The sequence below is a fragment of the Oncorhynchus gorbuscha genome, linkage group LG06, assembly GCF_021184085.1.
Source record: "Oncorhynchus gorbuscha isolate QuinsamMale2020 ecotype Even-year linkage group LG06, OgorEven_v1.0, whole genome shotgun sequence".
Lineage (NCBI taxonomy): Eukaryota > Metazoa > Chordata > Actinopteri > Salmoniformes > Salmonidae > Oncorhynchus > Oncorhynchus gorbuscha.
In genome coordinates this window covers 24,113,242-24,136,827 of record NC_060178.1, presented here as the reverse complement: position 1 = coordinate 24,136,827, position 23,586 = coordinate 24,113,242, and the positions used below count along the sequence as shown (strand labels likewise).

General features: G+C 43.4%; 1 protein-coding gene across 7 annotated transcripts in view; it reads right to left on the bottom strand.

Moving 5' to 3' along the window:
* Positions 1-1,933: 1,933 nt before the first annotated feature.
* The window catches only part of LOC124037731 (casein kinase I-like), a 44,249-nt gene continuing 22,596 nt past the window's right edge, over positions 1,934-23,586 (bottom strand). For 4 of the 7 annotated variants that reach the window (XM_046352730.1, XM_046352731.1, XM_046352729.1 and 1 more), the window contains exons 3-12: positions 19,001-19,070; positions 11,777-11,925; positions 11,299-11,533; positions 9,293-9,378; positions 6,353-6,437; positions 6,085-6,233; positions 5,732-5,812; positions 4,557-4,664; positions 3,623-3,729; positions 1,934-3,340 (exon numbers count right to left, since the gene is read on the bottom strand). In XM_046352730.1, coding sequence (XP_046208686.1) covers positions 3,286-3,340; positions 3,623-3,729; positions 4,557-4,664; positions 5,732-5,812; positions 6,085-6,233; positions 6,353-6,437; positions 9,293-9,378; positions 11,299-11,533; positions 11,777-11,925; positions 19,001-19,070 — 1,125 coding nt within the window. In that variant the 3' untranslated portion in view covers positions 1,934-3,285. The remainder of the gene's footprint in view (positions 3,341-3,622; positions 3,730-4,556; positions 4,665-5,731; positions 5,813-6,084; positions 6,234-6,352; positions 6,438-9,292; positions 9,379-11,298; positions 11,534-11,776; positions 11,926-19,000; positions 19,071-23,586) is intronic. The other 3 variants (XM_046352733.1, XM_046352735.1, XM_046352734.1) reach the window with 3 other exon arrangements.

Below are 23,586 nucleotides of genomic sequence, written 5' to 3'. Positions count from 1 at the left end.
CATGGTGAGTTAGGTATATGTAGTCCAGTTCTAGCCTAATACTAATGGCAGTTGAACAGGCTAAGCCTTCTACAGTATGTTTCACTTCCCCATCTCACTTCGCTCACATAACACATCAAGAACAGAGGTTAGTTCGAACTCCAAACAAGACATGACCAATACCATACAGGTTGATCAACAGCATCGCGATTACAATCAGTGATATTTTCATATTGAAAAAGTTCAGCATAATTTGAGTAAAGCATAGTGACAAATACTGCACCAGAGCTCACACCGCACAATCATAATGGAGATTTGCCCTGTTAAGAATCAGAATGACCATAAGTATAAAGCTTTTTGTATTGGTGAAATTCATATCCATTCTGTTGCATTGAATATTGTATCACCAGAGCACTCACAGTATAGCCAGGGGTTAAACTGGGAGGAAAGGAATTGGAAAAGAGTTCTACCAGCATGGTGGCAGACAGCAAATAGTGGGAATTAAATAGATTTCTGATTTTAAAATTATGGGAAAACAACCAAACTGGAAACAGTTCCACTACATTAAAATCCCAATTTAAAACTCATGTGTATTGCTATTTACAAAAGAGACTAATTATTTCCTTAATTTAACTCCATCACATTTTTAGCCCAATATGTCTCCCCTGCTCTTCTTAGTTTGAGACGTTTATAAAAATGTACATAGCTGCTATTGATATTTCCATTTTTTTTAGCAACCCTACTACCCCAATGCCCTCATGTTAACATCTACAGGGGAAAAAAACAGAAAAAAAACAGAACATGTATGACTGACCTCATGACAACAATACATTCTGGGTCACATGGCATTGACTCATAAGCACAATGATGACACAAGCATATGGAATGCTATTTTAAAGGGCATAGTGATGTCTTTCGTAGAAGGGGATATTTACAGTATTACAATCAAGGGGGTTTGGGAGCTTCGCTTGTGAACTAATGTTTGAGACCACACACTGCAGCCATCTTGAATTTTTTTTTTTACTATTTGGGACCGCTGTACCTATCGTGTGTGTATATATATATATATATATATATATATATATATATATATATATATATATATATATATATATATATATGACTTGAGCCGACGGAGCATGTTGTTGTGGTCGAACACACATCTCATGTTTAGCCATGAAAATCAGACCATTACAACGTTCAAGCAGATTCATAAAACTACTGCAGTGAGGAACTTCAAAAGAAAAACAGTTTTGTATCCAATTTAAGTCTTGTGGCAACTTCAGTCATTGATGGGAAAATCGCTTCATTTTCATCTTTAAACATAAACTAGATGTATTTGCATGCTGGCCCTAACTTTGATCAGCCACCACCAATGACTAGAATTGCTTAGCTCACAACGCACAAGCTTTCAAATTTCTCCTCTTTTTTTGTTGTCGAGTGCACCTAGAGAGTTCAACTGTAAAGATCTTTTGATTGTCCTAGCAGAGGAGATGGACACGGTGGTTGTGAGACAGTAGGACATGTCAGAAAGACGATGCTTTCAGAGAGATACACGCACGCCCGCACACACAGTTAATGAGCAACATGTGGAACAGTTCAGATAAAATGTCATTGCAGGACACTTACATGAGCTTTAAACATTTTACTTGGAAAGGCACAAACTATGATTTCCTGGTAAATTATTCTGATGTAGAAATAAAACTGAAAGATATCTTGTTTCATGTAAATTGACATTTCAGCCCTTACTCAGATATGCACTGAGTGTACAAAACATTATGTACACCTGCTCTTTCCATGACAAACTTACCAGGTGAATGCTATTATCCCTTATTAATGTCACTTGTTAAATCCACTTCAAATCGGTGTAGATGAAAGGGAGGAGACAAGTTAAAGAAGGATTTTTAAGCCTTGAGAAAATTGAGACATGGATTCTGTGTGTATGTGTGTGTGTGTGTGTGTGTGTGTGTGTGTGTGTGTGTGTGTGTGTGTGTGTGTGTGTGTGTGTGTGTGTGTGTGTGTGTCTGTGCCAGGCTGAATAGGTAAGACAAAATATTGAAATGCCTTTGAACAGGGTATTGTAGGTGGCAGGCGCACCAGTTGGTGTCAAAAACAGCAACGCTGCTGGGTTTTTCACGCTCAACAGTTTCCCGTATGTATCAAGAATGGTCCACCACCCAAAGGACATCCAGCCAACTTGACACAACTGTGGGAAGCATTGGCGTCAACATGGGCCAGTATCCCTGTGCAACGCTTTCAACACCTTGTAGAGTCCATGCCCCGATGAATTGAGGCTGTTCTGATGGCAAAAGGAGGGGAGGCGCAACTCAATATTGGGGAGGTGTTCTTAATGGTTTGTACAGTCAGTGTTAGCCTTGTATAGGACTCTTCCTAGATAAGTCTTCAGTTGTTTTCCTGTTTGTTCATTTCAAACCTAGAATTCCATTGTACTTTCTTTTTGTTTCCAAAAGTGCAACAAGAAGAAGAGAGCTTAATATCAGTTTCTCTCCATCTTCCACAGTACCTGAGGCCAGTGACTGTGCTACAAAGTCCACATTGACAGACATGAAAGACAGAGAAGAAAAAAGAATACCAAATGAATTCCAGTACACTAAAACAAACATTAGTTTTCAACCCAGGGAGTTGACTTTGAAAACAACGGAGGATTAAATAAAAAAACTCAACAGCATAAACATCCTCCAATTCGGATTTAGATGAAGTGTTTCCTGTTGCGCTCAGTGATTCCAGAGTTATCATTAGTATAGTTCAGTCTTGCTTCTTACCTTGATCCCACAAATAAAAGGACTATTTCTATGGAACAGACTTCTTTTTCCCCTCGACTCATTGACATTTCCCTCAGATCAGTGGCTGTTGAACAGTAAATGCTATGTATGGAATCTAGAACACAACAACTGTTTCAAACAGTATCCATTCGTTCTATTCACGCCACGATATTCACGTTTCTTTGTTACAGCTTTTAAACGTTCTCTCTTTATTATGCAGGTACTTTAACGGTTTCTTTCTTTTGGAAGCCAGTGTCTGTTGTGAAGCCCACAAAGTCTGTAGGACAACAGCATTGCTTTACACGCCTGTAGCAGAAGAGCGCTGAGAAAGATGGAGAAGAGCGAGATGGAGAAGAGCGAGATGGAGGAGAGCGAGAGCGAGAGAGTGAAAGAGAGAGAGATTGGGAAAGGGAGAGAGAGATTGGGAAAGGGAGATAGGATGGGTGATCGATGTGGTTGCTTCCATTTAAAACTTGAAAGTGAGCAGAATGTTTCAAGTTCCCTCCGAGGTCGTCTCTTCTCTTCACTTGTGCCGCTGGAGAGTTTTCCTCTTTCTCATTTTGAAGAAACAGCAGCACCTGCAGGCAAGGACACACACTCATTTAGTTTCAAAAGGAAATTAATGTTGCATATCAAAAAATGCAATGTTTTAAAGCAACAAAAAAAAACACACAAAAAAAGAGGCTAAACTGAACATTAGAGGCCTTAAACATGTGGAACCTGTTGCAACAGTATTTTGAAAGACTGGGTTCAGATATCATTTGACAGTGTTTTACTGGCAACGACTGCCAGAGGTAGTGAGACCGAGCAGAGCATGGTGAGCCACTGCAGTCAATGCCAGGGGCAGACAGCTGTCTTACTTTGTATCATCAGCCACCTCCACCTCAGTGGGAGCAGTGATGGGAGCGTTGGAGTGTCCCGCCGTCGGGTCGTCAGTGTTCAGCTCTCCATTCGTCGAGCTCATCACCTGTACAGGTGAAGACAAGGAATTCAGACAGGATGTCTGTGCATGACTAATTATCTGTCATTTATCCTTCATATGAAGTGAGAGATTGAGCATTAGCTTATGACTCTTACCTTTGACGACATTACATTGTAAAAGAGCTGTCAAGAAAGGCATTTCCCTGTACTTGTGCACGTGACATTTAAACTTTAAATGGATCTATTAGTTGGTAAAAAAGAGGTCATTATTTCAAAGGATGCAATTCCCTTCCAAAACACTAGATGGCACATTTGCTCTAAAAAATCATCTTCAAAACGTAATCATCTGAGACGGCAGACTGTACATCACATTAAGAGAGTCATAATTGCGCCATAAAGGACTCTAGATGCGAAATATCCACTTCCGAATTGTCATGTTTTCATGTGAAGGGTGTAGCTAACAGGCATCTCCTGAGATGCTGTTGCCCCTTCATCCCTTTAAAGGTCGAGTCCGTTCTGAGACAGTGCATGCTCAATCAGATCCTATATCACACCCTTTTCCAGGGAGAGGGGAGGGGGGTTCCTGTCCTGATAATGGCTTCAACGGCCGCAGGGTTCCCGACTGTGCTTCCCTCCCCTGTTATCAGCCTGGATGAGTGAAGCAGAGCAGGCAGACAGAGAAGGAGACAGAAAGACAGCGACACAGACAGACAGCGACACAGACAGACAGAAATACTGCGACACAGACAGCGACACAGGAAGACAGCGACACAGACATCGACACAGACAGACAGCGACACAGACAGCGACACAGACAGAGAAATCTGGAGTGGACAGACACAGCCATGCAACACCATGCGCAGCAAGCAGTACCTGGACAGAGCCCCCCAGCCTTTCGGCCACAAGATGTGACCCCAGTGTCTCCGTATTGGTCATTGGAGACAGCTGACGCTGAGCCTCATCTCCTTTGGCCTCAGGCAACTGACAGGGGGGCAGGGTGTATAGGGGGCGGGAGTCAAGAGGTGGGAGGTAATGTGGTGGTGGTGGTGGTGGTGGTGGTGGTGGTGGTGGTGGTGGTGGTGGTGGTGGTGGTGGTGGTGGTGGTGGTGGTGGTGGTGGTGGTGGTGGTGGGAGAGTGGGATGGGGAAGTGAATGAACAAAAACAAAGAAACAAATGGAAATAAATACAGAAGGCAGGCTTGTTAAAACTATGTTAACAGAAGGAAAATAGAGCAAAACATAAAGCAGAGCAAACTGACTGATGCAAGAGTAAAAACAGCCTTGATCGGAAAAAACTAAGCATCTTGACTTCTATTCCAACATTATTTTTTCTATTGATCTGACTGAATTAGCTAATAATTTGTTCCGATTATATTCTTGGTTTCTGCAACAACAAAAATCAATCTGTTTGTGCTATGCAACGTGTTGCATGTTTATGCTCATAAATGATGATATGTCCTACTCATGACATTGTTCTGGAGAGCCAGAAATAAAGACCAGAAGTCCACAGCAATCAGAAAACCTTAGAGGAAAAGATGATGACTAATACAGTTCAATTAATCATTGTGAATTGGCAGAAATGTAAACAATGTGTCATGTTGGTGACAGTGTGGTAGGACCAAGGCTGAAATAGCATGCTGATAGAACAAGGAAAAGAAAGCAATTTTGCCACACACTAAGCAAACAGCTTTGTCATTGCTGATGTGAGCAATGCATTTTCAACTCATGCATGAAATAACTAGTTCTTCGGGAGGCAGGCTGAAGACACAACCGTCCACTGCTAAAACAGTTTCAACTTTCAAAGATGTTGCTACTCCATTTAATGACAATTATAATAAGTTCATCAGTTCCCCATCTTTCTTGCTCAATCGCCACAACAGAGTAAAGAGTAAATTGAAGAGGTTGGATTGGACAAAGGTGACATTGTAAAAAAAAAAGTTAAATTAAAAATTAAAAATTAAAAAAAGAGGCTTGGCGGCTGCCTCTGAGACACGGGGAACTCGACTGACGAGGTGGGTGGGTGTGGCGGGCGGCGGCGGCGAGCTCACCTGGTTTTTGGTCTGCTGCTGTGCTTTGTCTCTGCTGGGCTGAGCGGGCGTGTCACTGGGGATGGGGCCTACCGGTGTAGGCTATGGTGGGGGGACAAAATTACAGCATTTTGCCTAGGACATCAAAATGGTGGCTGAGAATACTTTACACTCACCACAAGCTGAAGATACTCATATATTATATAATAAAAAAAGAAAGGCCCTTGAATCACTGAGAAGTCACAGGAAATCTCAATTTGGATCCTTTTGTGATTATTTACAGGAAATGACTAATGAAAGTGTGCAGATAAAAGGGGTCAAGTGCTCGACTCAAAACGTTGAATAGGAAGAAAAGGCAAGTGATGGAGACTCACAAGTGGCTTGCCGACCCAGTCGTATTCATAATCAAAGACGTAGCCGTTCCTGTCAAACAGCTCCGTGAAGAGTTTCCGTAAGTAGTCATAATCAGGTTTCTCAAAGAAGTCCAGCCTCCTCACGTAACGCAGATATGTGGCCATCTCTTCTGCAGCAAAGGACAAAGGCACACAATCATTTCATTTGCATAAACTGAACCAGATCTAGGCCTAAAGAGTTCTGAAGATTCCAAATAAAACCAAATCGAACCAAAATGGCAGTACTAACCCGGGAAGCTTTCACAAAGCACTTCAATTGGAGTAGCTCGCTTGGTATCTCCAATCTTCTGATACCTCTCCTTCAACGTGTCCGCCTGGAATCAACAGACAGTGCAACAATTATCCTCCCATGTGTTTAGCTTTAATTACCACAAAGCACAGTAGAGTTGAAAAACTACAGCTTTGCAGAATGCACAATATAACAGCCAAATTTGGGGCAATACACAGCTGGAGGCAGCATGACTGAATGGGCATAATGTTCACATGTAGAATATTTAAAGGTGTCTTAGTTTGCCTCCACATGCATATCCTCTTTTAAGTACACATTCTTAGTCAGAATAACTGCCTACCAAGAGGCAAAAGGCCTCCTGCGGGGACAGGGGCTGGGATTAAAATAAAAAATGTAGGACAAAACACATCATGACAAGAGAGACACCACAACACTACCTGCATGGCAGCAACACATGGCAACACGGTAGCAACATAACATGGAAGCAGCACAAACATTGTTAGGCACAGACATCACAAAGGGCAAGAAGGTAGAGACAACCATATATTACACGGAGTAGCCACAACTGTCAGTAGGAGTGTCCATGATTGAGTCTTTGAATGAAGAGACGGAGATAAAACTGTCCAGTTTGAGTGTTTTTTGCAGCTCGTTCCAGTCGCTAGCTGTAGCGAACTTAAAAGAGGAGCGACCCAGGGATGTATGTGCTTTGGGGTCCTTTAACAGAGGGTTGCAGTAGGTATCTCAGATAGGTGGGAGTGAGGCCTAAGAGGGTTTTATAAATAAGCATCAACCAGTGGGTCTTGAGTCAAGTATACAGAGATGACCAGTTTACAGAGGAGTATAGAGTGCAGTGATGTGTCCTATAAGGAGCGTTGGATATGAAGCTGTATACACCCCTTAACTTTTTCCACATTTTGTTGTGTTACAGCCTGAATTTAAAATGGATTAAATTGAGATTTTATTTATCACTGGAATATCAAAATGGAATGATCTTTTTAGACATTTTTTACAAATTAATTAAACATTTAAATCAATAAGTATCCAACCCCTTTGTTATGGCAAGCCTAAAGTTCAGGAGTATAAATGTGCTTCACAAGTCACATAATACTTTGCATAGACTCACTCTGTGTGTCATAATAGTGTTTAACACGATTTTTGAACAACTACCTCATTTCTGTACCCCACACATACAATTATCTGTAAGGTCCCTCAGTTGAGCAGTGAATTTAAAAACAGATTCAACCACAAAGACCAGGGAGGTTTTCCAATGCCTCGCAAAGAAGAGTGGTATAGGGGCAAAAAAAAAAGAAACTTGAAGATCCCTTTGAGCATGGTGAAGTTAAGGGGTCCTACGGCAGGGTAGCCTTGTGGTTAGAGCGTTGGACTAGTAGCCGAAAGGTTGCAACTTCGAATCCCCGAGCAGACAAGGTACAAATCTGTCGTTCTGCCCCTGAACAGGCATTTAACCCACTGTTCCTAGACCGTCATTGAAAATAAGAATTTGTTCTTAACTGACTTGCCTAGTAAAATAAAGGTAAAATAAAATAAAAATGTATTACACTTTAGATGGTGTATCAAGAGAGGAAGGAATCCGCTCTGGGATTTCACCATGAGGCCAATGGGGACTTTAAAATAGTTCCAGTGTTTGATGGCTGTGAGAGGAGAACTGAGGATGGATCAACAACATTATAGTTACTCCACTATACTAACCTAATTGACAGAGTCAAAAGAAAGACGTCTGTACGGAATAAAATATTCCAAAACATGCCACCTGTTTGCACTAAAGTAAAACAGCAAAACACTTGGCTAAGAAATTAACTTTATGTCCTGAATACAAAGCATTATATTTGGGTCAAATCCAACACATCACTGAGTACCACTTCATATTTTTAAACATTGTGTTGGCTGCATCATGTTATAGGTATGCTTGTCATCGGCAAGAACTAGTGAGTTTATGATAAAAAGAAACAGATTAGAGCTAACCACACACAAAATATTAGAGGAAAACCCGGCTTAATCTGCTTTCCAACAGACACTGGGAGACAAATTCAACTTTCAGCAGGACAATAACCTAAAACATAAGGCCAAAAAATACACTGGAGTTGCTTACCAAGACGACATTTAACGTTCCCGAGTGGCCTAGTTACATTTTTTAAACTTAAAATCGCCTTGAAAATCTATGGCAAGACTTGAAAATGGCTGTCGAGCAACAACTAACTTAACAGAGCTTGAAGAATTCTAAAAAGAAGCATGTGCAAATATTGTACAATCCATGTGTGGAAAACTCTAAAGAGACTTACCCAGAAAGATTCACAGCTGTAATCGCTGCCAAAAGGTGATTCTAACATGTATTGACTAAAGGGGGTTGAATACCTATCTAAATAAAGATATATTAGTGCTTTATTTTTCATAAATATTTTACAAATGTTCAAATTCTTCTTCCACTACAGAGTATTTTGTGTAGATCGTTGACAGAAAATGACAATTAAATCCATTTGAATCCCACTTTGTAACACAACAAAATCTTGAAAAAGAAAAGGTTTCTGAAGGTACTGTATATACTGCCATGCAGGTCCTCTTCCTGACACTAGCCTGGGTGGAGAGGACCTCACAGGGGAAAATGTGGAAGTGACTTATGTTATAATAGGATGACATTTAAATCTCAGGAAGTGAAAATCCTTTCAGTGTATGGTTACAAGAGCACTATTGACATGGCATTTTTCCTAAGAATGTTTTCCTCTTCCTGAAAGGGAGATTTAAAAAAAATGTTCAACTTCATTCCCATCTCAAGCACCACCTCACCATCAACATGTGAAAATAATACATTTCTATATTTTGTAGATTTACAGAAATAGAGGAACATCTGTTTTCAATGACATCGGTTATTTAGCAGCAGGGTGAATGTGCCTGAAGTCATGTAGATATCATGAAACTGTATACCTTCAGGCCTTGCCAGGGAAGACTGCCTCGCAGGAAGTACATGAACATGTGACCCAGAGCCTCCAGGTCATCCCGCCTGCTTTGCTCTGGAGGAGAGGAAAAGAGTTCATTAACGACACACGCGGAAACAGCACACACAAAAAAAACTATAATCTCTCAATTATCCACCCTGTCAACTATATACACTGCTCAAAAAAATAAAGGGAACACTTAAACAACACAATGTAACTCCAAGTCAATCACACTTCTGTGAAATCAAACTGTCCACTTAGGATGCAACACTGTTTGGCAATACATTTCACACGCTGTTGTGCAAATGGAATAGACAACAGGTGGAAATTATAGGCAATTAGCAAGACACCCCCAATAAAGGAGTGGTTCTGCAGGTGGTGACTACAGACCACTTGTCAGTTCCTATGCTTCCTGGCTGATATTTTGGTCTCTTTTGAATGCTGGCGGAGCTTTCACTCTAGTGGTAGTGTGAGACGGAGTCTACAACCCACACAAGTGGCTCAGGTAGTGCAGCTCATCCATGATGGCACATCAATGCGAGCTGTGGCAAGAAGGTTTGCTGTGTCTGTAAGCGTAGTGTCCAAAGCATGGAGGCGCTACCAGGAGACAGGCCAGTACATCATGAGACGTGGAGGAGGCCGTAGGAGGGCAACAACCCAGCAGCAGGACCGCTACCTCCGCCTTTGTGCAAGGAGGAGCAGGAGGAGCACTGCCAGAGCCCTGCAAAATGACCTCCAGCAGGCCACAAATGTGCATGTGTCTGCTCAAACGGTCAGAAACAGACTCCATGAGGGTGGTATGGTGGCCCGACGTCCACAGGTGGGGGTTGTGCTTACAGCCCAACACCGTGCAGGACGTTTGGCATTTGCCAGAGAACACCAAGATCGGAAAATTCGCCACTGGCGCCCAGTGCTCTTCACAGATGAAAGCAGGTTCACACTGAGCACATGTGACAGACGTGACAGTCTGGAGATGGCGTGGAGAACGTTCTGCTGCCTGCAACATCCTCCAGCATGACCGGTTTGGCGGTGGGTCAGTCATGATGTGGGGTGGCATTTCTTTGGGGGGCCGCACAGCCCTCCATGTGCTCGCCAGAGGTAGCCTGACTACCATTAGGTAACGAGATGAGATCCTCAGACCCCTTGTGAGACCATATGCTGATGCGGTTGGCCCTGGGTTCCTCCTAATGCAAGACAATACTAGACATCATGTGGCTGGAGTGTGTCAGCAGTTCCTGCAAGAGGAAGGCATTGATGCTATGGACTGGCCCCCCGTTCCCCAGACCTGAATCCAATTGAGCACATCAGGGACATCATGTCTCGCTCCATCCACCAACACCACGTTGCACCACAGACTGTCCAGGAGTTGGTAGATGCTTTAGTCCAGGTCTGGGAGGAGATCCCTCAGGAGACCATCCGCAACCTCATCAGGAGCATGCCCAGGGGTTGTAGGGATGTCATACAGGCACGGAGGCCACACACACTACTGGGCCTCATTTTGACTTGTTTTAAGGACATTACATCAAAGTTGGATCAACCTGTAGTGTGGTTTTCCACTTTAATTTTGAGTGTGACTCCAAATCCAGACCTCCATGGGTTGATAAATTTGACTTCCATTTTTGTGTGATTTTGTTGTCAGCACATTCAACTATGTAAAGAAAAAAGTATTTGATAAAAATATTTCATTCATTCAGATCTAGGATGTGTTCCCTTTATTTTTGTTGAGCAGTGTATGATACCGTTAGGCTTAAGTCCTAATGTGAAAATCTCAAATCCAATCAATGAATGCAAGATCCACATGGAAGTAATGTTGTACAGATATGTGTACAGTTCTCAAGTTAGGATGTGGCCCTTCCTGAACATAATGGAGAACTTGATAATCAACAGCCCAGGACAAATTTACAGGATTAGGAAAGAAAAGGTATATCTTTAGGGTTTAAAAAAACGCTTATTTCCAATAACACAGCAGCAGGTGTGATCATTATAATTTCTCACCTTTCCCCAGGTGTGTGTTGATGCTCATGTAGCGCGCCGTTCCCGTAAGGCTCTTGTGCTCCCGGTACGGGATGTGTTTTTTGGTCTCAGGGTCGATGTATTCTTTGGCCAGCCCGAAGTCGATAATGTGGATTGTGTGCTGCCTCTTGCTGCCCGGCCGCCCCACCAAAAAGTTCTCTGGCTTGACATCTCTGTATATCAAGCTTTTTGTGTGGACAAATTCCATCCGCGTTATCTGGGAGGCAGAACACAGAGCATTTAGACAAGGATCTCAAACTCTTTCAAGACACTTCTCCAAATGCTGTAAACCTCTGGAGAGCCACAGCGATAGGAATAGAGATGTCTGACATTGTAGTGACCCCATCATTCACTATTAATTATGTGGCTGATATACTGTGAATATTCACTGAAAATAGTCTTATAAGCTCTGGGTTGGGCACCAGTAGGACACTCATGTAAACAACCATTACATTCTTACCAGCTGTATGGCTATCATGAGGACGGTCTTGAGGGAGAAGGTGCGGTCACAGAGATCAAACAGGTCTTCCAGGCTGGGCCCCAGCAGCTCCAGCACCATGGCATTGTACTTCCCACATGGCCCAAAGTAGTACACCTGAGGAATACCCTCTGCAACACAGAGACAGGCAAGGACACATGTTATATATGAATGGGACCACAAAACCTACAGGGAGCATGCTCGCATCCTAAAGGTTTTTAAAAAGGCTTTCATTACTAACCATCTGTTTTAGTATCATACGAGCCACAGATATTTCAAAAGCATTTAGGCCCCAGCTAAAGAAGTTTGAGGCAGAGGATGGCATGAAAGGTCGTAGTTAAAGGCATTGGGGCTTTGATTTGCTGACATGAATGAGCCTAAAGGCATGTTGATACAGTGCATTCGGAAAGTATTCAGACCCCTAGACTTCTTCCACATTATGTTACAGCCTTATTCTAAAATTGATTAAATGTTATTTTTTCATTACCCAATAATGACAAAGCAAATACTTGTTTCTAGAAATGTTTGCAAATGTATTAAAAAAAACTGAAATATCACATTTACATAAGTAAATCAGACCCTTTACAGCACCTTTGGAAGCGATTACATCCTTGAGTCTTCTTGGGTATGACGCTACAAACTTGACACCTGTATTTGGGGAGTTTCTCCCATTGTTCCTTGCAGATCCTCTCAAGTCAGGTTGGATGAAGATGTTTGATCGGGTTCAAGTCCGGGCTCTGGCTGCGCCATTCAAGGACATTCAAAGACATGTCCCGAAGCTACTCCTGCGTTGTCTTGGCTGTGTGCTTAGGGTTGTTGAGGTGTTGGAAGGTGAACCTTCACACCAGTCTGAGGTCCTGGAGCAGGTTTTCATCAAGGAACTCTCTGTACTTTACTCCATTCATCTTTCCCTCGATCCTGATGAGTCTCCCAGTTCCTGCCGCTGAAAAACTTCCCCAAAGCATGACGCTGCTACCACCATGCTTTACCGTAGGGATGGTGCCAGGTTTAATCGAGACATGACACTTGGCATTCAGGCCAAAAAGTTCAATCTTGGTTTCATCAGACCATAGAATCTTGTTCCTCATGGTCTGAAAGTCCGTTAGGTGCCTTTTAGCAAACTCCAAGCTGGCTGTCATGTGCCATTTTACGGAGGAGTGGCTTCCATCTGGCCACTCTACCATAAAGGCCTGATTGGTGGAGTGCTGCAGAGATGGTTGTCTTTCTGGAAGGTTCTCCCATCTCCACAGAGGAACTCCGGAGCTCTGTCAGAGTGACCATCGGGTTATTGGTGGCCCTTCTCCTCCAATTACTCAGTTTGACCAGGCAACCAGCTCTAAGAAGAGTCTTGGTGGTTCCAAACTTCTTCCATTTAAGAATGATGGAGGCCACTGTGTTCTTGGGGACCTTCAATGCTGCAGAAATGTTTTGACACAATCCTGTCTCGGAGATCTACAGTCAATTCCTTAGACCTCATAGCTTGGTGTTTGCGCTGACAACTGTGGGACCTTATAGAGACAGGCGCGGGTGTGTGCCTTTCCAAATAATGTCCAATCAATTGAATTTACCACAGGTGGACTCCATGTTGTAGAAACATCTCAAGGATGATCAATGGAAACAAGATTCACCCAAGCTCAATTTCAGGAGGGGGGGGGGTTATATACATTAGCAAAAATGTCTAAAAACCTGTTTTTGCTTTGTCCTTATGGGGTATTGTGTGTAGATTGATGAGGATTTTTTTAAATCCATTTTTGAGTATGGCTGTAACGTAACAAAACGTGGAAAAAGGGAAGAGGGTCTGAATACTTTCCGAATGCACTGTATACTGTAGAGCAGCCTACGTGTGTGTGGGAAGTCAACACGGGCGCTATGGCAACCATGACAGCCCAGGAGGCAGTTTCGATTAGAACAACAAGATGGCTAAACAAAACAAACTTGTCAATGTTGATGATGCATTGTGCCGGCAAAACATTTTTTTTGCCAACACACCCTGTCATGTGGTCTCATGTGTGACCTGGGAGGAATTTAGGAGTTTAAAATCACAGTAAAATAACCTTCTGAAGAGGAGACTTCTAGTTGAACAGTGACTGTTTCCTATGCGGTATAGAACAAAGGGTAATGACCATTTATGACCCCCATGGCCTTCTGGTCCAGCCTCCAAGGTCACATACAGTTCCAGGTTATGCCTCACCAGTCCAGACCATGTACCCGACGCCAGGGACCTTCATTCCATTCCTTGGCCGCCAGTTGTGCCAAAGTGACTGCATGCTCCTTTCCCGGGAGGCGGCCCCCGATCCCGCCAGAGAGAGGAGCGGTATGGCAGCTTTAGTAGTACTGCAGGCTGGCCTTTGGGGAGTGTGAGTGTGGGGGGGACGGGATGGGGACGGGGGGTGACTAGAGCAGAATTTACCTGATCACCCCTCACGTCACTCCCACAGAGAAGCAATGCAGATCTCACACAGCCACACACCTGTCCTGGGCCTCTTTAGACAGCAGAATTTGCCTGGCAATAATGGCGATGATGGATAAGGCGGAAGCGACAAGCGATCAACCAGGAAGCTGACTCATCAAAGCCCGCCCACATCTGGAGTGAGGGCATTCAGCCCTGCCAATGCACTAACCAACAGGAAAGTGCCTATTCTGTAACAACCCGTCTCCCAACTAAAGAGATGTAAACACAGCAAGGACAACTGCTGAGGAAAATATTTACCTGACATGGAATAGGCCTAGAACAAAATGACCATTTCAGAGAAACGATGATGATGATTTTATTCTTTACAAAAGCTAGACCTAATCATGTGGATGTGTTATTCCAGTGTAAAAATAACCCAGGCCAATCATGCCTGTTATAAAAGCACTTATGCAAGGAACGAGTGGTTTTCTAGAAGCCATTCTTTATTGTGATTCATGACAGATATACAGTGGGGCAAAAAAAGTATTTAGTCAGCCACCAATTGTGCAAGTTCTCCCACTTAAAAAGATGAGGCCTGTAATTTTCATCATAGGTACACTTCAACTATGATAGACAAAATGAGAAAAAAAATCCAGAAAATCACATTGTAGGATTTTTTATGAATTTATTTGGAAAATAAGTAATTGGTCACCTACAAACAAGCAAGATTTCTGGCTCTCACAGACCTGTAACTTCTTCTTTAAGAGGCTCCTCTGTTCTCCACTCGTTACCTGTATGAACTTGTTATCAGTATAAAAAGACACCTGTCCACAACCTCAAACAGTCACACTCCAAACTCCACTATGGCCAAGACCAAAGAGCTGTCAAAGGACACCAGAAACAGAATTGTAGACCTGCACCAGGCTGGGAAGCTTGAATCTGCAATAGGTAAGCAGCTTGGTTTGAAGAAATCAACTGTGGGAGCAATTATTAGGAAATGGAAGATATACAAGACCACTGATAATCTCCCTCGATCTGGGGCTCCAAGCAAGATCTCACCCCGTGGGGTCAAAATGATCACAAGAACGGTGAGCAAAAATCCCAGAACCACACGGGGGGACCTAGTGAATGACCTGTAGAGAGCTGGGACCAAAGTAACAAAGCCTACCATCAGTAACACACTACGCCACCAGGGACTCAAATCCTGCAGTGCCAGACGTGTCCCCCTGCTTAAGCCAGTACATGTCCAGGCCCGTCTGAAGTTTGCTAGAGAGCATTTGGAGGATCCAGAAGAAGATTGGGAGAATGTCATATGGTCAGATGAAACCAAAATATAACTTTTTGGTAAAAACTCAATTTGTTGTGTTTGGAAGACAAAGAATGCTGAGTTGCATCCAAAGAACACCATACCTACTGTGAAGCATGGGGGTGGAAACATCATGCTTTGGGGCTGTTTTTCTGCAAAGGGACCAGGACGTCTGATCCGTGTAAAGGAAAGAATGAATGGGGCCCATTTATCGTGAGATTTTGAGTGAAAACCTCCTTCCATCAGCAAGGGCATTGAAGATAAAACATGGCTGGGTCTTTCAGCATGACAATGATCCCAAACACACCGCCCGGTCAACGAAGGAGTGGCTTCGTAAGAAGCATTTCAAGGTCCTGGAGTGGCCTAGCCAGTCTCCAGATCTCAACCCCATAGAAAATCTTTGGAGGGAGTTGAAAGTCCGTGCTGCCCAGCAACAGCCCCAAAACATCACTGCTCTAGGGAGATCTGCTTGGAGGAATGGGCCAAAATACCATCAAGTGTGTGAAAACCTTGTGAAGACTTACAGAAAACATTTGACCTCTGTCATTGCCATCAAAGGATATATAACAAAGTATTGAGATAAACTTTTGTATTGACCAAATACTTATTTTCCACCATAATTTGCAAATAAATTCATAAAAAATCCTACAATGTGATTTCTGGATTTTTTTTCTTCTCATTTTGTCTGTCATAGATGAAGTGTACCTATGATGAAAATTACAGGCCTCTCATCTTTTTAAGTGGGAGAACTTGCACAATTAGTGGCTGACTAAATATTATTTTGCCCCACTGTAATTGTCTGCTCTCCTGTCCGTTATAACACCACAAAGCTTCAACGTCTATTCCGCTGCCTCCCAGTGCCATTCTGTCCACCGCTCATAACTCACTCTCTCCAAACACGAGTGAAACGTGCCATGAACAAACCAGTGTATTATCTCAGACAGGGGCCCCTCTCAGTCTGAGCACTGTGGCAGACAACGTCACCCTACAACAGGGCTTCCCAAACTCGGTCCTTGGGACCCCAGGGGGTGCACGTTTTGTTTTTTGCACTAGCACTACACAGCTAATTTAAATAATCAACTAATCATCAATCTTTGATAATTTGAATCAACTATGTAGTGTTAGAAAAAAAAAGAGGAAACGCTGCCCTACAATGAAATGTCAAAGTTTAGGCCAAGCCCGACAGGGAGGCAGTCTCTATTAAACATTTAGAATGCTGAGTGCATCGGGGGAGAGAAGAGGAGGCGCTGATTCCATTAGGCCGAGTGGGCGATGCTGTGGAGATGTAGCCAGGCTGAAACGTGATCGTCCGGCCAGCCTGCCTCTCCTGCAGAGAGCCTGTGTGACTCAGTGTTAGATCATGTGATCTATCACCAGGCAGGCAGTACATCAAATATCCAGACTGCTCTGGACTGGATGAACAGGGTGGACCACAGAACATCACTGCAACCTCACACTCAAAATGGCACTGATTTATCACTCCCAAGATACCAGTGCAGTAGGCATGGCAGAAGGACACCATCTGACCGACAGTCTCACAATGCTTTTAAGCAGAGCCTTGATGGTTCACTAAATATTCACACGTACTCATATCAGTGAAATGTTAATCATCTCATAAGGAGACAGGTCTCGTACACTGCTTTCAAAAGAGAAGACCATCCAGGCGTATCCAGACTGTGAGCTCAGTCAACCAGTCATCCAGTTCAATTATTGATAGCGACATAAAAAGTGGATGATGTCTCACTTCCAACGCCCCATGCTCAGTGGTGAATGATGGAGTTGGGGCGTGGCCAGGCTAGACCAGCTAGTGTGTGTAACTGAACATGTCGTTCTCATGTTTGGGTTCTTTCCAGGGCAAGAGAGAATTAACACTAGATAAGCTCTTCAGCTTTAAGCACCACGTAGAGCTGACATTGCAAAGACCAGGACTTGACCCGTATGTTGCCACATTCATATTGTAAAAACAACTACATGCCTGTATCCATCTGTACCATAGGGTTTACAGAAGGCTCAGCAGAAGCAAGTGGCAGAAGAAGACTTTCATAATTCTTCACGTGCATTTTTGAATTAATGTAGCCACCAGTTGGAGGAACACTTCCCTCTATTCTATAATGTGGGGGAAGCTGAAGCACCATAATCTGTGGTTCCATCTATAGCTCAGCCTATGAGATTGTAGCAGGCCTCTGGTGGTCCCTCTGCCACAGTGGCCGGGGGAGGAGAGGGGAGTGGAAGTCAGGATGTGTTTAACGCACCAGTGCAAACGCCAGAGGGGCTGCTGCCTGAACACGTCCAATCGTTTGGCCCAAGGGGTGGGGATAAAGACTCACTATCCAATGAACGGACCAGGATCAACAAGCAACTTTGAGTGACTCTGTTCCCAAATAGGCGTACGGCAAATAAATACTAGTGTGCTGTAGCGCTGCCTTGGATTGGAAATACAACTTCTGGTCCAGTCAGACAGATCACACGAAGGAGAGCTGACAGAGAGAGATAGGCCAGACCTTTCCCTTTGCATCATGGGAGAGTTTCCCTGGGCTTTCTCCTCCAGGCAGGCCGGAGACAGTGCTGAGACCAGACATAGAAGCAGAAATACTCTAATAATGGCCCTACTGCACGGAGACCGCCATTTATAAATAGACTAGCCTAGGACACCCCTAATGCCCTGCACTCCAACTTCCTATTAGCACAGTGGAGCTGCTGCCCTGGCACAGGCACAGACAGACAGCTGGCAGGTGATCAGCTCACTACGAGAGAAAAAAAGAGACACTTGTGACAAAGATCACTGGGCGCAGTGACATGCACTCTCTATAACACAAGCGTGTGTTTGTGTGTGTGCTCTGCCTTCCACTCCAGTGAACAAATGGGTGCAGTCAGGCTTTGCCCAAGCTGTTCATCCTTTTCCTTTAAAAAGGCTAAAAGGATCAACGACCAGTGTCCTCAGTCAGTCAGGGTAGGCCTAATTAGAATACAAACATTCAGCTTACCCCTTACCTGCGCTCAAATACAATACAAGCTATTTACGTACTGTAAATATTCACTTTCTTGACAGATCAGATGCTCATAAAAAGTGACTAACTAATGATGAAAAGTATCACCTTTGGCTAAAAGAAAAACAGCAGTCCAATGTCAGAGATTATCAATGAAAAATTAAGCTGCAAGGTTCTAGTGAGAGGATGAAAAACGAAGGCTGGCCGAGCTGTACTGTGGGCTGTTCCAAGTCCCTGTCCCTCCCCACCATCTGATCTTACTGCCCCACCTCTCGCTTCTGAAGCCAAGTGGCCACATCAAAGGGCTGGAGGCACAGCACAGCCCCATGGACCACAGCACAGAGTGAGCACACAGCCATGTTGGGTCTGTGCCTGCAAGGGATCAACCAACGACACAGAGGGGGCAGAGCCATCTTCTAGCTACAGAGAAGAGCTCCATCCATCCAGCTGATTCTACTGGCTAACGCAGTGTTATTAAAACAGTAATAGATAAAGTATCAACAACAGATTTATGTGCTTACCTGAACTTCCCAACTGTTTATAAAATCTATATTCCAAATGAAGCTGTGGCGCACGGGACTTTATTGGTTCCTGAAAAAGAAGAAAAAGAGAAACCAATTACAAAAACAATTAAAATGGCAATTAAACATTCTATAGGTGGATCATTACAGCAATAAAGTTTATGATGGCAAAAGGTTGAAAAATAATTATATAATGTACGTAAAGAGTATAGGAACTTCTGGGAAATTCCAAGATGCAGCTTGGCGATGCATTTATGTTTACTATAACATTCATAAGATACCTAAGACTTAAACACTGTATAGAGCTAAGAACCTAAAACTCAATCATCGGCTTAACACAGCATCCTTCCTCGATGACACAAGCCAGAGCATTATATTAACTAAATTTAGCTAGCAAGATCTTGAAATGCAGGTTTGAAGTCTGGGATTTAGCCATTTCCCATGATTGGATGGAGAGCGTTCTGTACTGTCAGCTAAAGCACACTCATACTCCCGGTCTTGTTCTCTCCCCTGCCATAATAGCAGGTTAAGCTGGTTTGTGACTGCAGAACACACGGCCAGAGATACAAAGGGCCACGCTTCAAAATCAGCTGCTCATCACATTACAGGAATAACTATAGGGCTGGGAGACATCAAATGTATTACAATGTATGTTTTTGCACAGTATTTAGAACACCTGTAATTTAATTTTTGTTCTGTTTTTATGAGCGTTTATGTCCACTTGTCGTCTTTTTTGTCTCGTCTCGTTCACACCTTCTGTGCTGTGCACCTTCCCATTTACACCAGAGATCTGTATATAATGACGAGATGCTGATGCCTCCGCCCTAACAATGGGAGTCGTTGTTCCGGGGGGGGGGGGGGGGACAAGCTTAGGTTCAAAATAAGCACATAGAAACGCAGTGGGCTTATTTTGGCGAGAGTAAAACCTCTCGCATCGCCTCTTTCCCCCAAGCCCCTCCCACTACCACTCAAAGAGGAGAGATCACTTCTTTCTCACTGACAAATGGTTTCAATTCATTATTTGCATTTGAGGTTTTTATTTTACTGTACTAGACAAGTTAACCTTTTGAACCATAGCCTGTTTATGTTTCAACTCCTCACATTCTGAGCAGAGCAGTCACTACCAAAACACAAGTACCAATGAAAACAAATTCTGGAAAATGTATGCTCAGTTCATTGCGCACACATTACAGTCCCACATATCGCTACCAGCATTTTAGTCAAACCAAGATTGTTATACTAGCGGTTTAGTCTGTGTTTTATAAATGTGCAACAACCAGCTTCATGAGGTAGTCACCTCACTTGTAGCAGCAGGGTAGCCTAGTGGAGAGCGTTGGGCTAGTAACTGAAAGGTTGCAAGTTCAAATACCCGAGCTGACAAGGTACAAATCTGTCGTTCTGCCCCTGAACAGGCAGTTAACCCACTGTTCCTAGGCTGTCATTGAAAATAAGAATGTGTTCTTAACTGACTTGCCTAGTTAAATAAAAGGTAATAGAAAAAATGTATTTACATAAAAAAAATGTCTTTCCTTGTTAATGTGTTTGAGCCAATCAGTTGTGCTGTGACAAGGTAGCGGTGGTATACATAAGATAAGATAATATAGAGTATGGCAAGAACAGCTCAAATAAGCAAAGAGAAACAACAGTCCATCCTAACTTTAAGACATGAAGGTCAGTCAATACGAAACATTTCAAGAACTTTGAAGGTTTCCTTCAAGTGCAGTCGCAAAAACCATCAAGTGCTAGGATGAAACTGGCTCTCATGAGGACCGCCACAGGAAAGGAAGACCCAGTGTTACCTCTGCTGCAGAAGATAAGTTCATTACAGTTACCAACGTCAGAATTTGCAACCCAAATAAAATAAATTCTTCAGAGTTCAAGTAACTGACACACCTGAATATAAACTGTACAGAGGAGACTGTGAATCAAGCCTTTATGGTCGAATTGCTGCAAAAAAAACACTACTAAAGGACAACAATAAGAAGAAGAGACTTGCTTTAGCCAAAAAAACATAGGCAATGGACATTAGACCAGTGAAAATTTGTCCTTTGGTCTGATGAGTCCAAATGGGAGATTTTTGGTTCCAACCGCCATGTCTTTGTGAGACGCAGAGTAGGTGAACGGATGATCTCTGCATGTGTATTTCCAACTGAAAAGCATTGAGGAGGTGGTGTTATGGTGTAGGGGTGCTTTGCTGGTGATACTGCCTGTGATTTAGAATTCAAGGCACAAAACCAGCATGGCTACCACAGCATTCTGCAGCAATACGCCATCCCATTTGGTTTGGGTTTAGTGGGACTATCATTTGTTTTTCAACCGGACAATGATCCAACACACCTCCAGGCTGTGTAAGGAATATTTTACCAAGGAGAGTGATGAATGCTGCATCAAATGACCTGGCATCCACAATCCCTCTACCTCAACCCAATTGAGATGGTTTGGGATGAGTCTGAAAAGCAGCCAACAAGTGCTCAGCATATGTGGGAACTCCTTCAAGACTATTGGAAAAACATTCCAGGTGAAGCTGGTTGAGATAATGCTAAGAGTGTGCAAAGCTGTCATCAAGACAAAGGGTATTTTGATTTGTGTAACACTTTTTTGGTTACTACATGATTCCATATGTGTTATTTCATAGTGTTGTCTTCACTATTATTCTACAATGTAGAAAATAGTACAAATAAAGAAAAACCCTTAAATGAGTAGGTGTCCTAAAACCTTTGACCGGTAGTGTATAACGTGAATCGCCCATAAATTTGAAAAAAAAATAGAGAAGTTTCAGGCCATGTCGCCCAGCCTTAAACCCTGCCATCAGTCCAGACTACACGTCAGACACTCAGGCCAGCACCAACCTACTCAACACCTCTCATCCACTCAGCACCAGCCTACTCCCAGACAAACACCTATCAGGGTGGTGATGCATATCAATAGTCTAAAGCACATCTCCTCTCCTTCCTCCAAACTGAGTAGAAAGAATAAATGCAAATTCTCTGTTGGCCTCTGGCATACTGCCTCGCTTCCACCTATCCTGTTTTCAGATTAGTCCGAACATTGTGCACATCCAGAGAGGAAGAGGCAAAGCGAGAGGATTTACTCCACCCAAAATCTGTCCCTGTGAGATAAGCCCTTTTTTGTATGGAGGTCTATGAGAGTGCCTCGAATTACACAAGGCTTAATGGATTGACTAGAAGTTTCGTAATGTGGCCTCCCGAGTGGCGCAGCACTCTAACAAACTGCATCGCAGTGCTAGAGGCGACACTACAGACCCGGGTCCGATCCCGGCCTTATCATAACCAGCCGTGATAGGGAGTCTGATAGGGCGGCGCACAATTGTCCCAGCGCAGTCCGGGTTAGGGGAGGGTCTGGCCGGGGAGGGAGTTTACTTGGCTCATCTCGCTCTAGCGACTCCTTGTGGCGGGCCGGGTGTCTGCAGGCTGACCTCGGGCGTCAGTTGAATTGTTTCCTCTGACACATTGATGCGGCTGGCTTCCAGGTTAAGCGGGCGGGTGTTAAGAAACGCGGTTTGGCGGGTCATGTTTCAGAGGACGCATGACTCAACCTTCCCCTCCCCTGGGGAGTTGCAGCAATGAAACAAGATCGAAATTTGGGAGATGGGGGTAAAATAAAATAAAATGTATGTAGATATGTTTCGTAATGTTAAGGCTGTTACAAATGTACTAATATAAGTGGACGCACGTTGCAACTTTGTGAAAAACAACTTAGTTGTGCCTGTTGTTCACACACGTCTTTGCCCTCATTGGCTAGAATGGTCCCACCTGATCTCGCCTGCCTTCAATTATTGAGGACATGCATTTCCATTGTTAGAGCGGTCACTCGGCTATGTTGTTAATATCATCTTTAGCATATCTCATCCATCTTAAGTGGAAATCTGTGGAGAGACAGAGACTGGTTGAGTGAAGCTGAACTGGACATGACTGAGCAGGGAGGAAGGCCAGGGCGAGGCACAGTCTGTGACATCATTAGAGGAAAGCTCAGCCTCTCTACTAGGGAGGGGAATGTGGGAACAATATGTAAATAAAAAACAGATGGCACAAAACCACAGGACCCTCTAAAACGCTTACAGTGGAAAATGGAGGCTTATGGCGGCTTTACCTGCTTAGATTCAGACTCATCCCTACAGATAACTGTGCAAATAACCAAACCAACCCAGGAAATAATATCTACAGCACCAGTTGGTAACTTCCCGGGTTAAAGGGTTCATTAACTTCCCTTTCATTGCCTCTCCAAAATTATAGTGACCCTCTCGATGCCCAATCACCACACCCAGCCTTTTAAAAGAAAACACTGGAATAAAGTGCTTATGCACCAATGCTCAGAACCTGAAGCATTTAAGGATGTCCCTACAGCTGTTTTTTTCAGGAAATTAGCAGGCCAAAAACAGATTGTGTAACGTAAGGTTACTGCTTATTCTCCATAAATCTAATATCCAAATAAAATCACACTCTTGTGCTTGTATAGACTAATGCATAGGCTGCCTAATGGAAAATGCACTTAAATTAAACAAATGTATTCTTCCTCAAAATGTCCTCTGGACTAGACACAGGTGTCTGTTAAAAATGGGTTGTGGG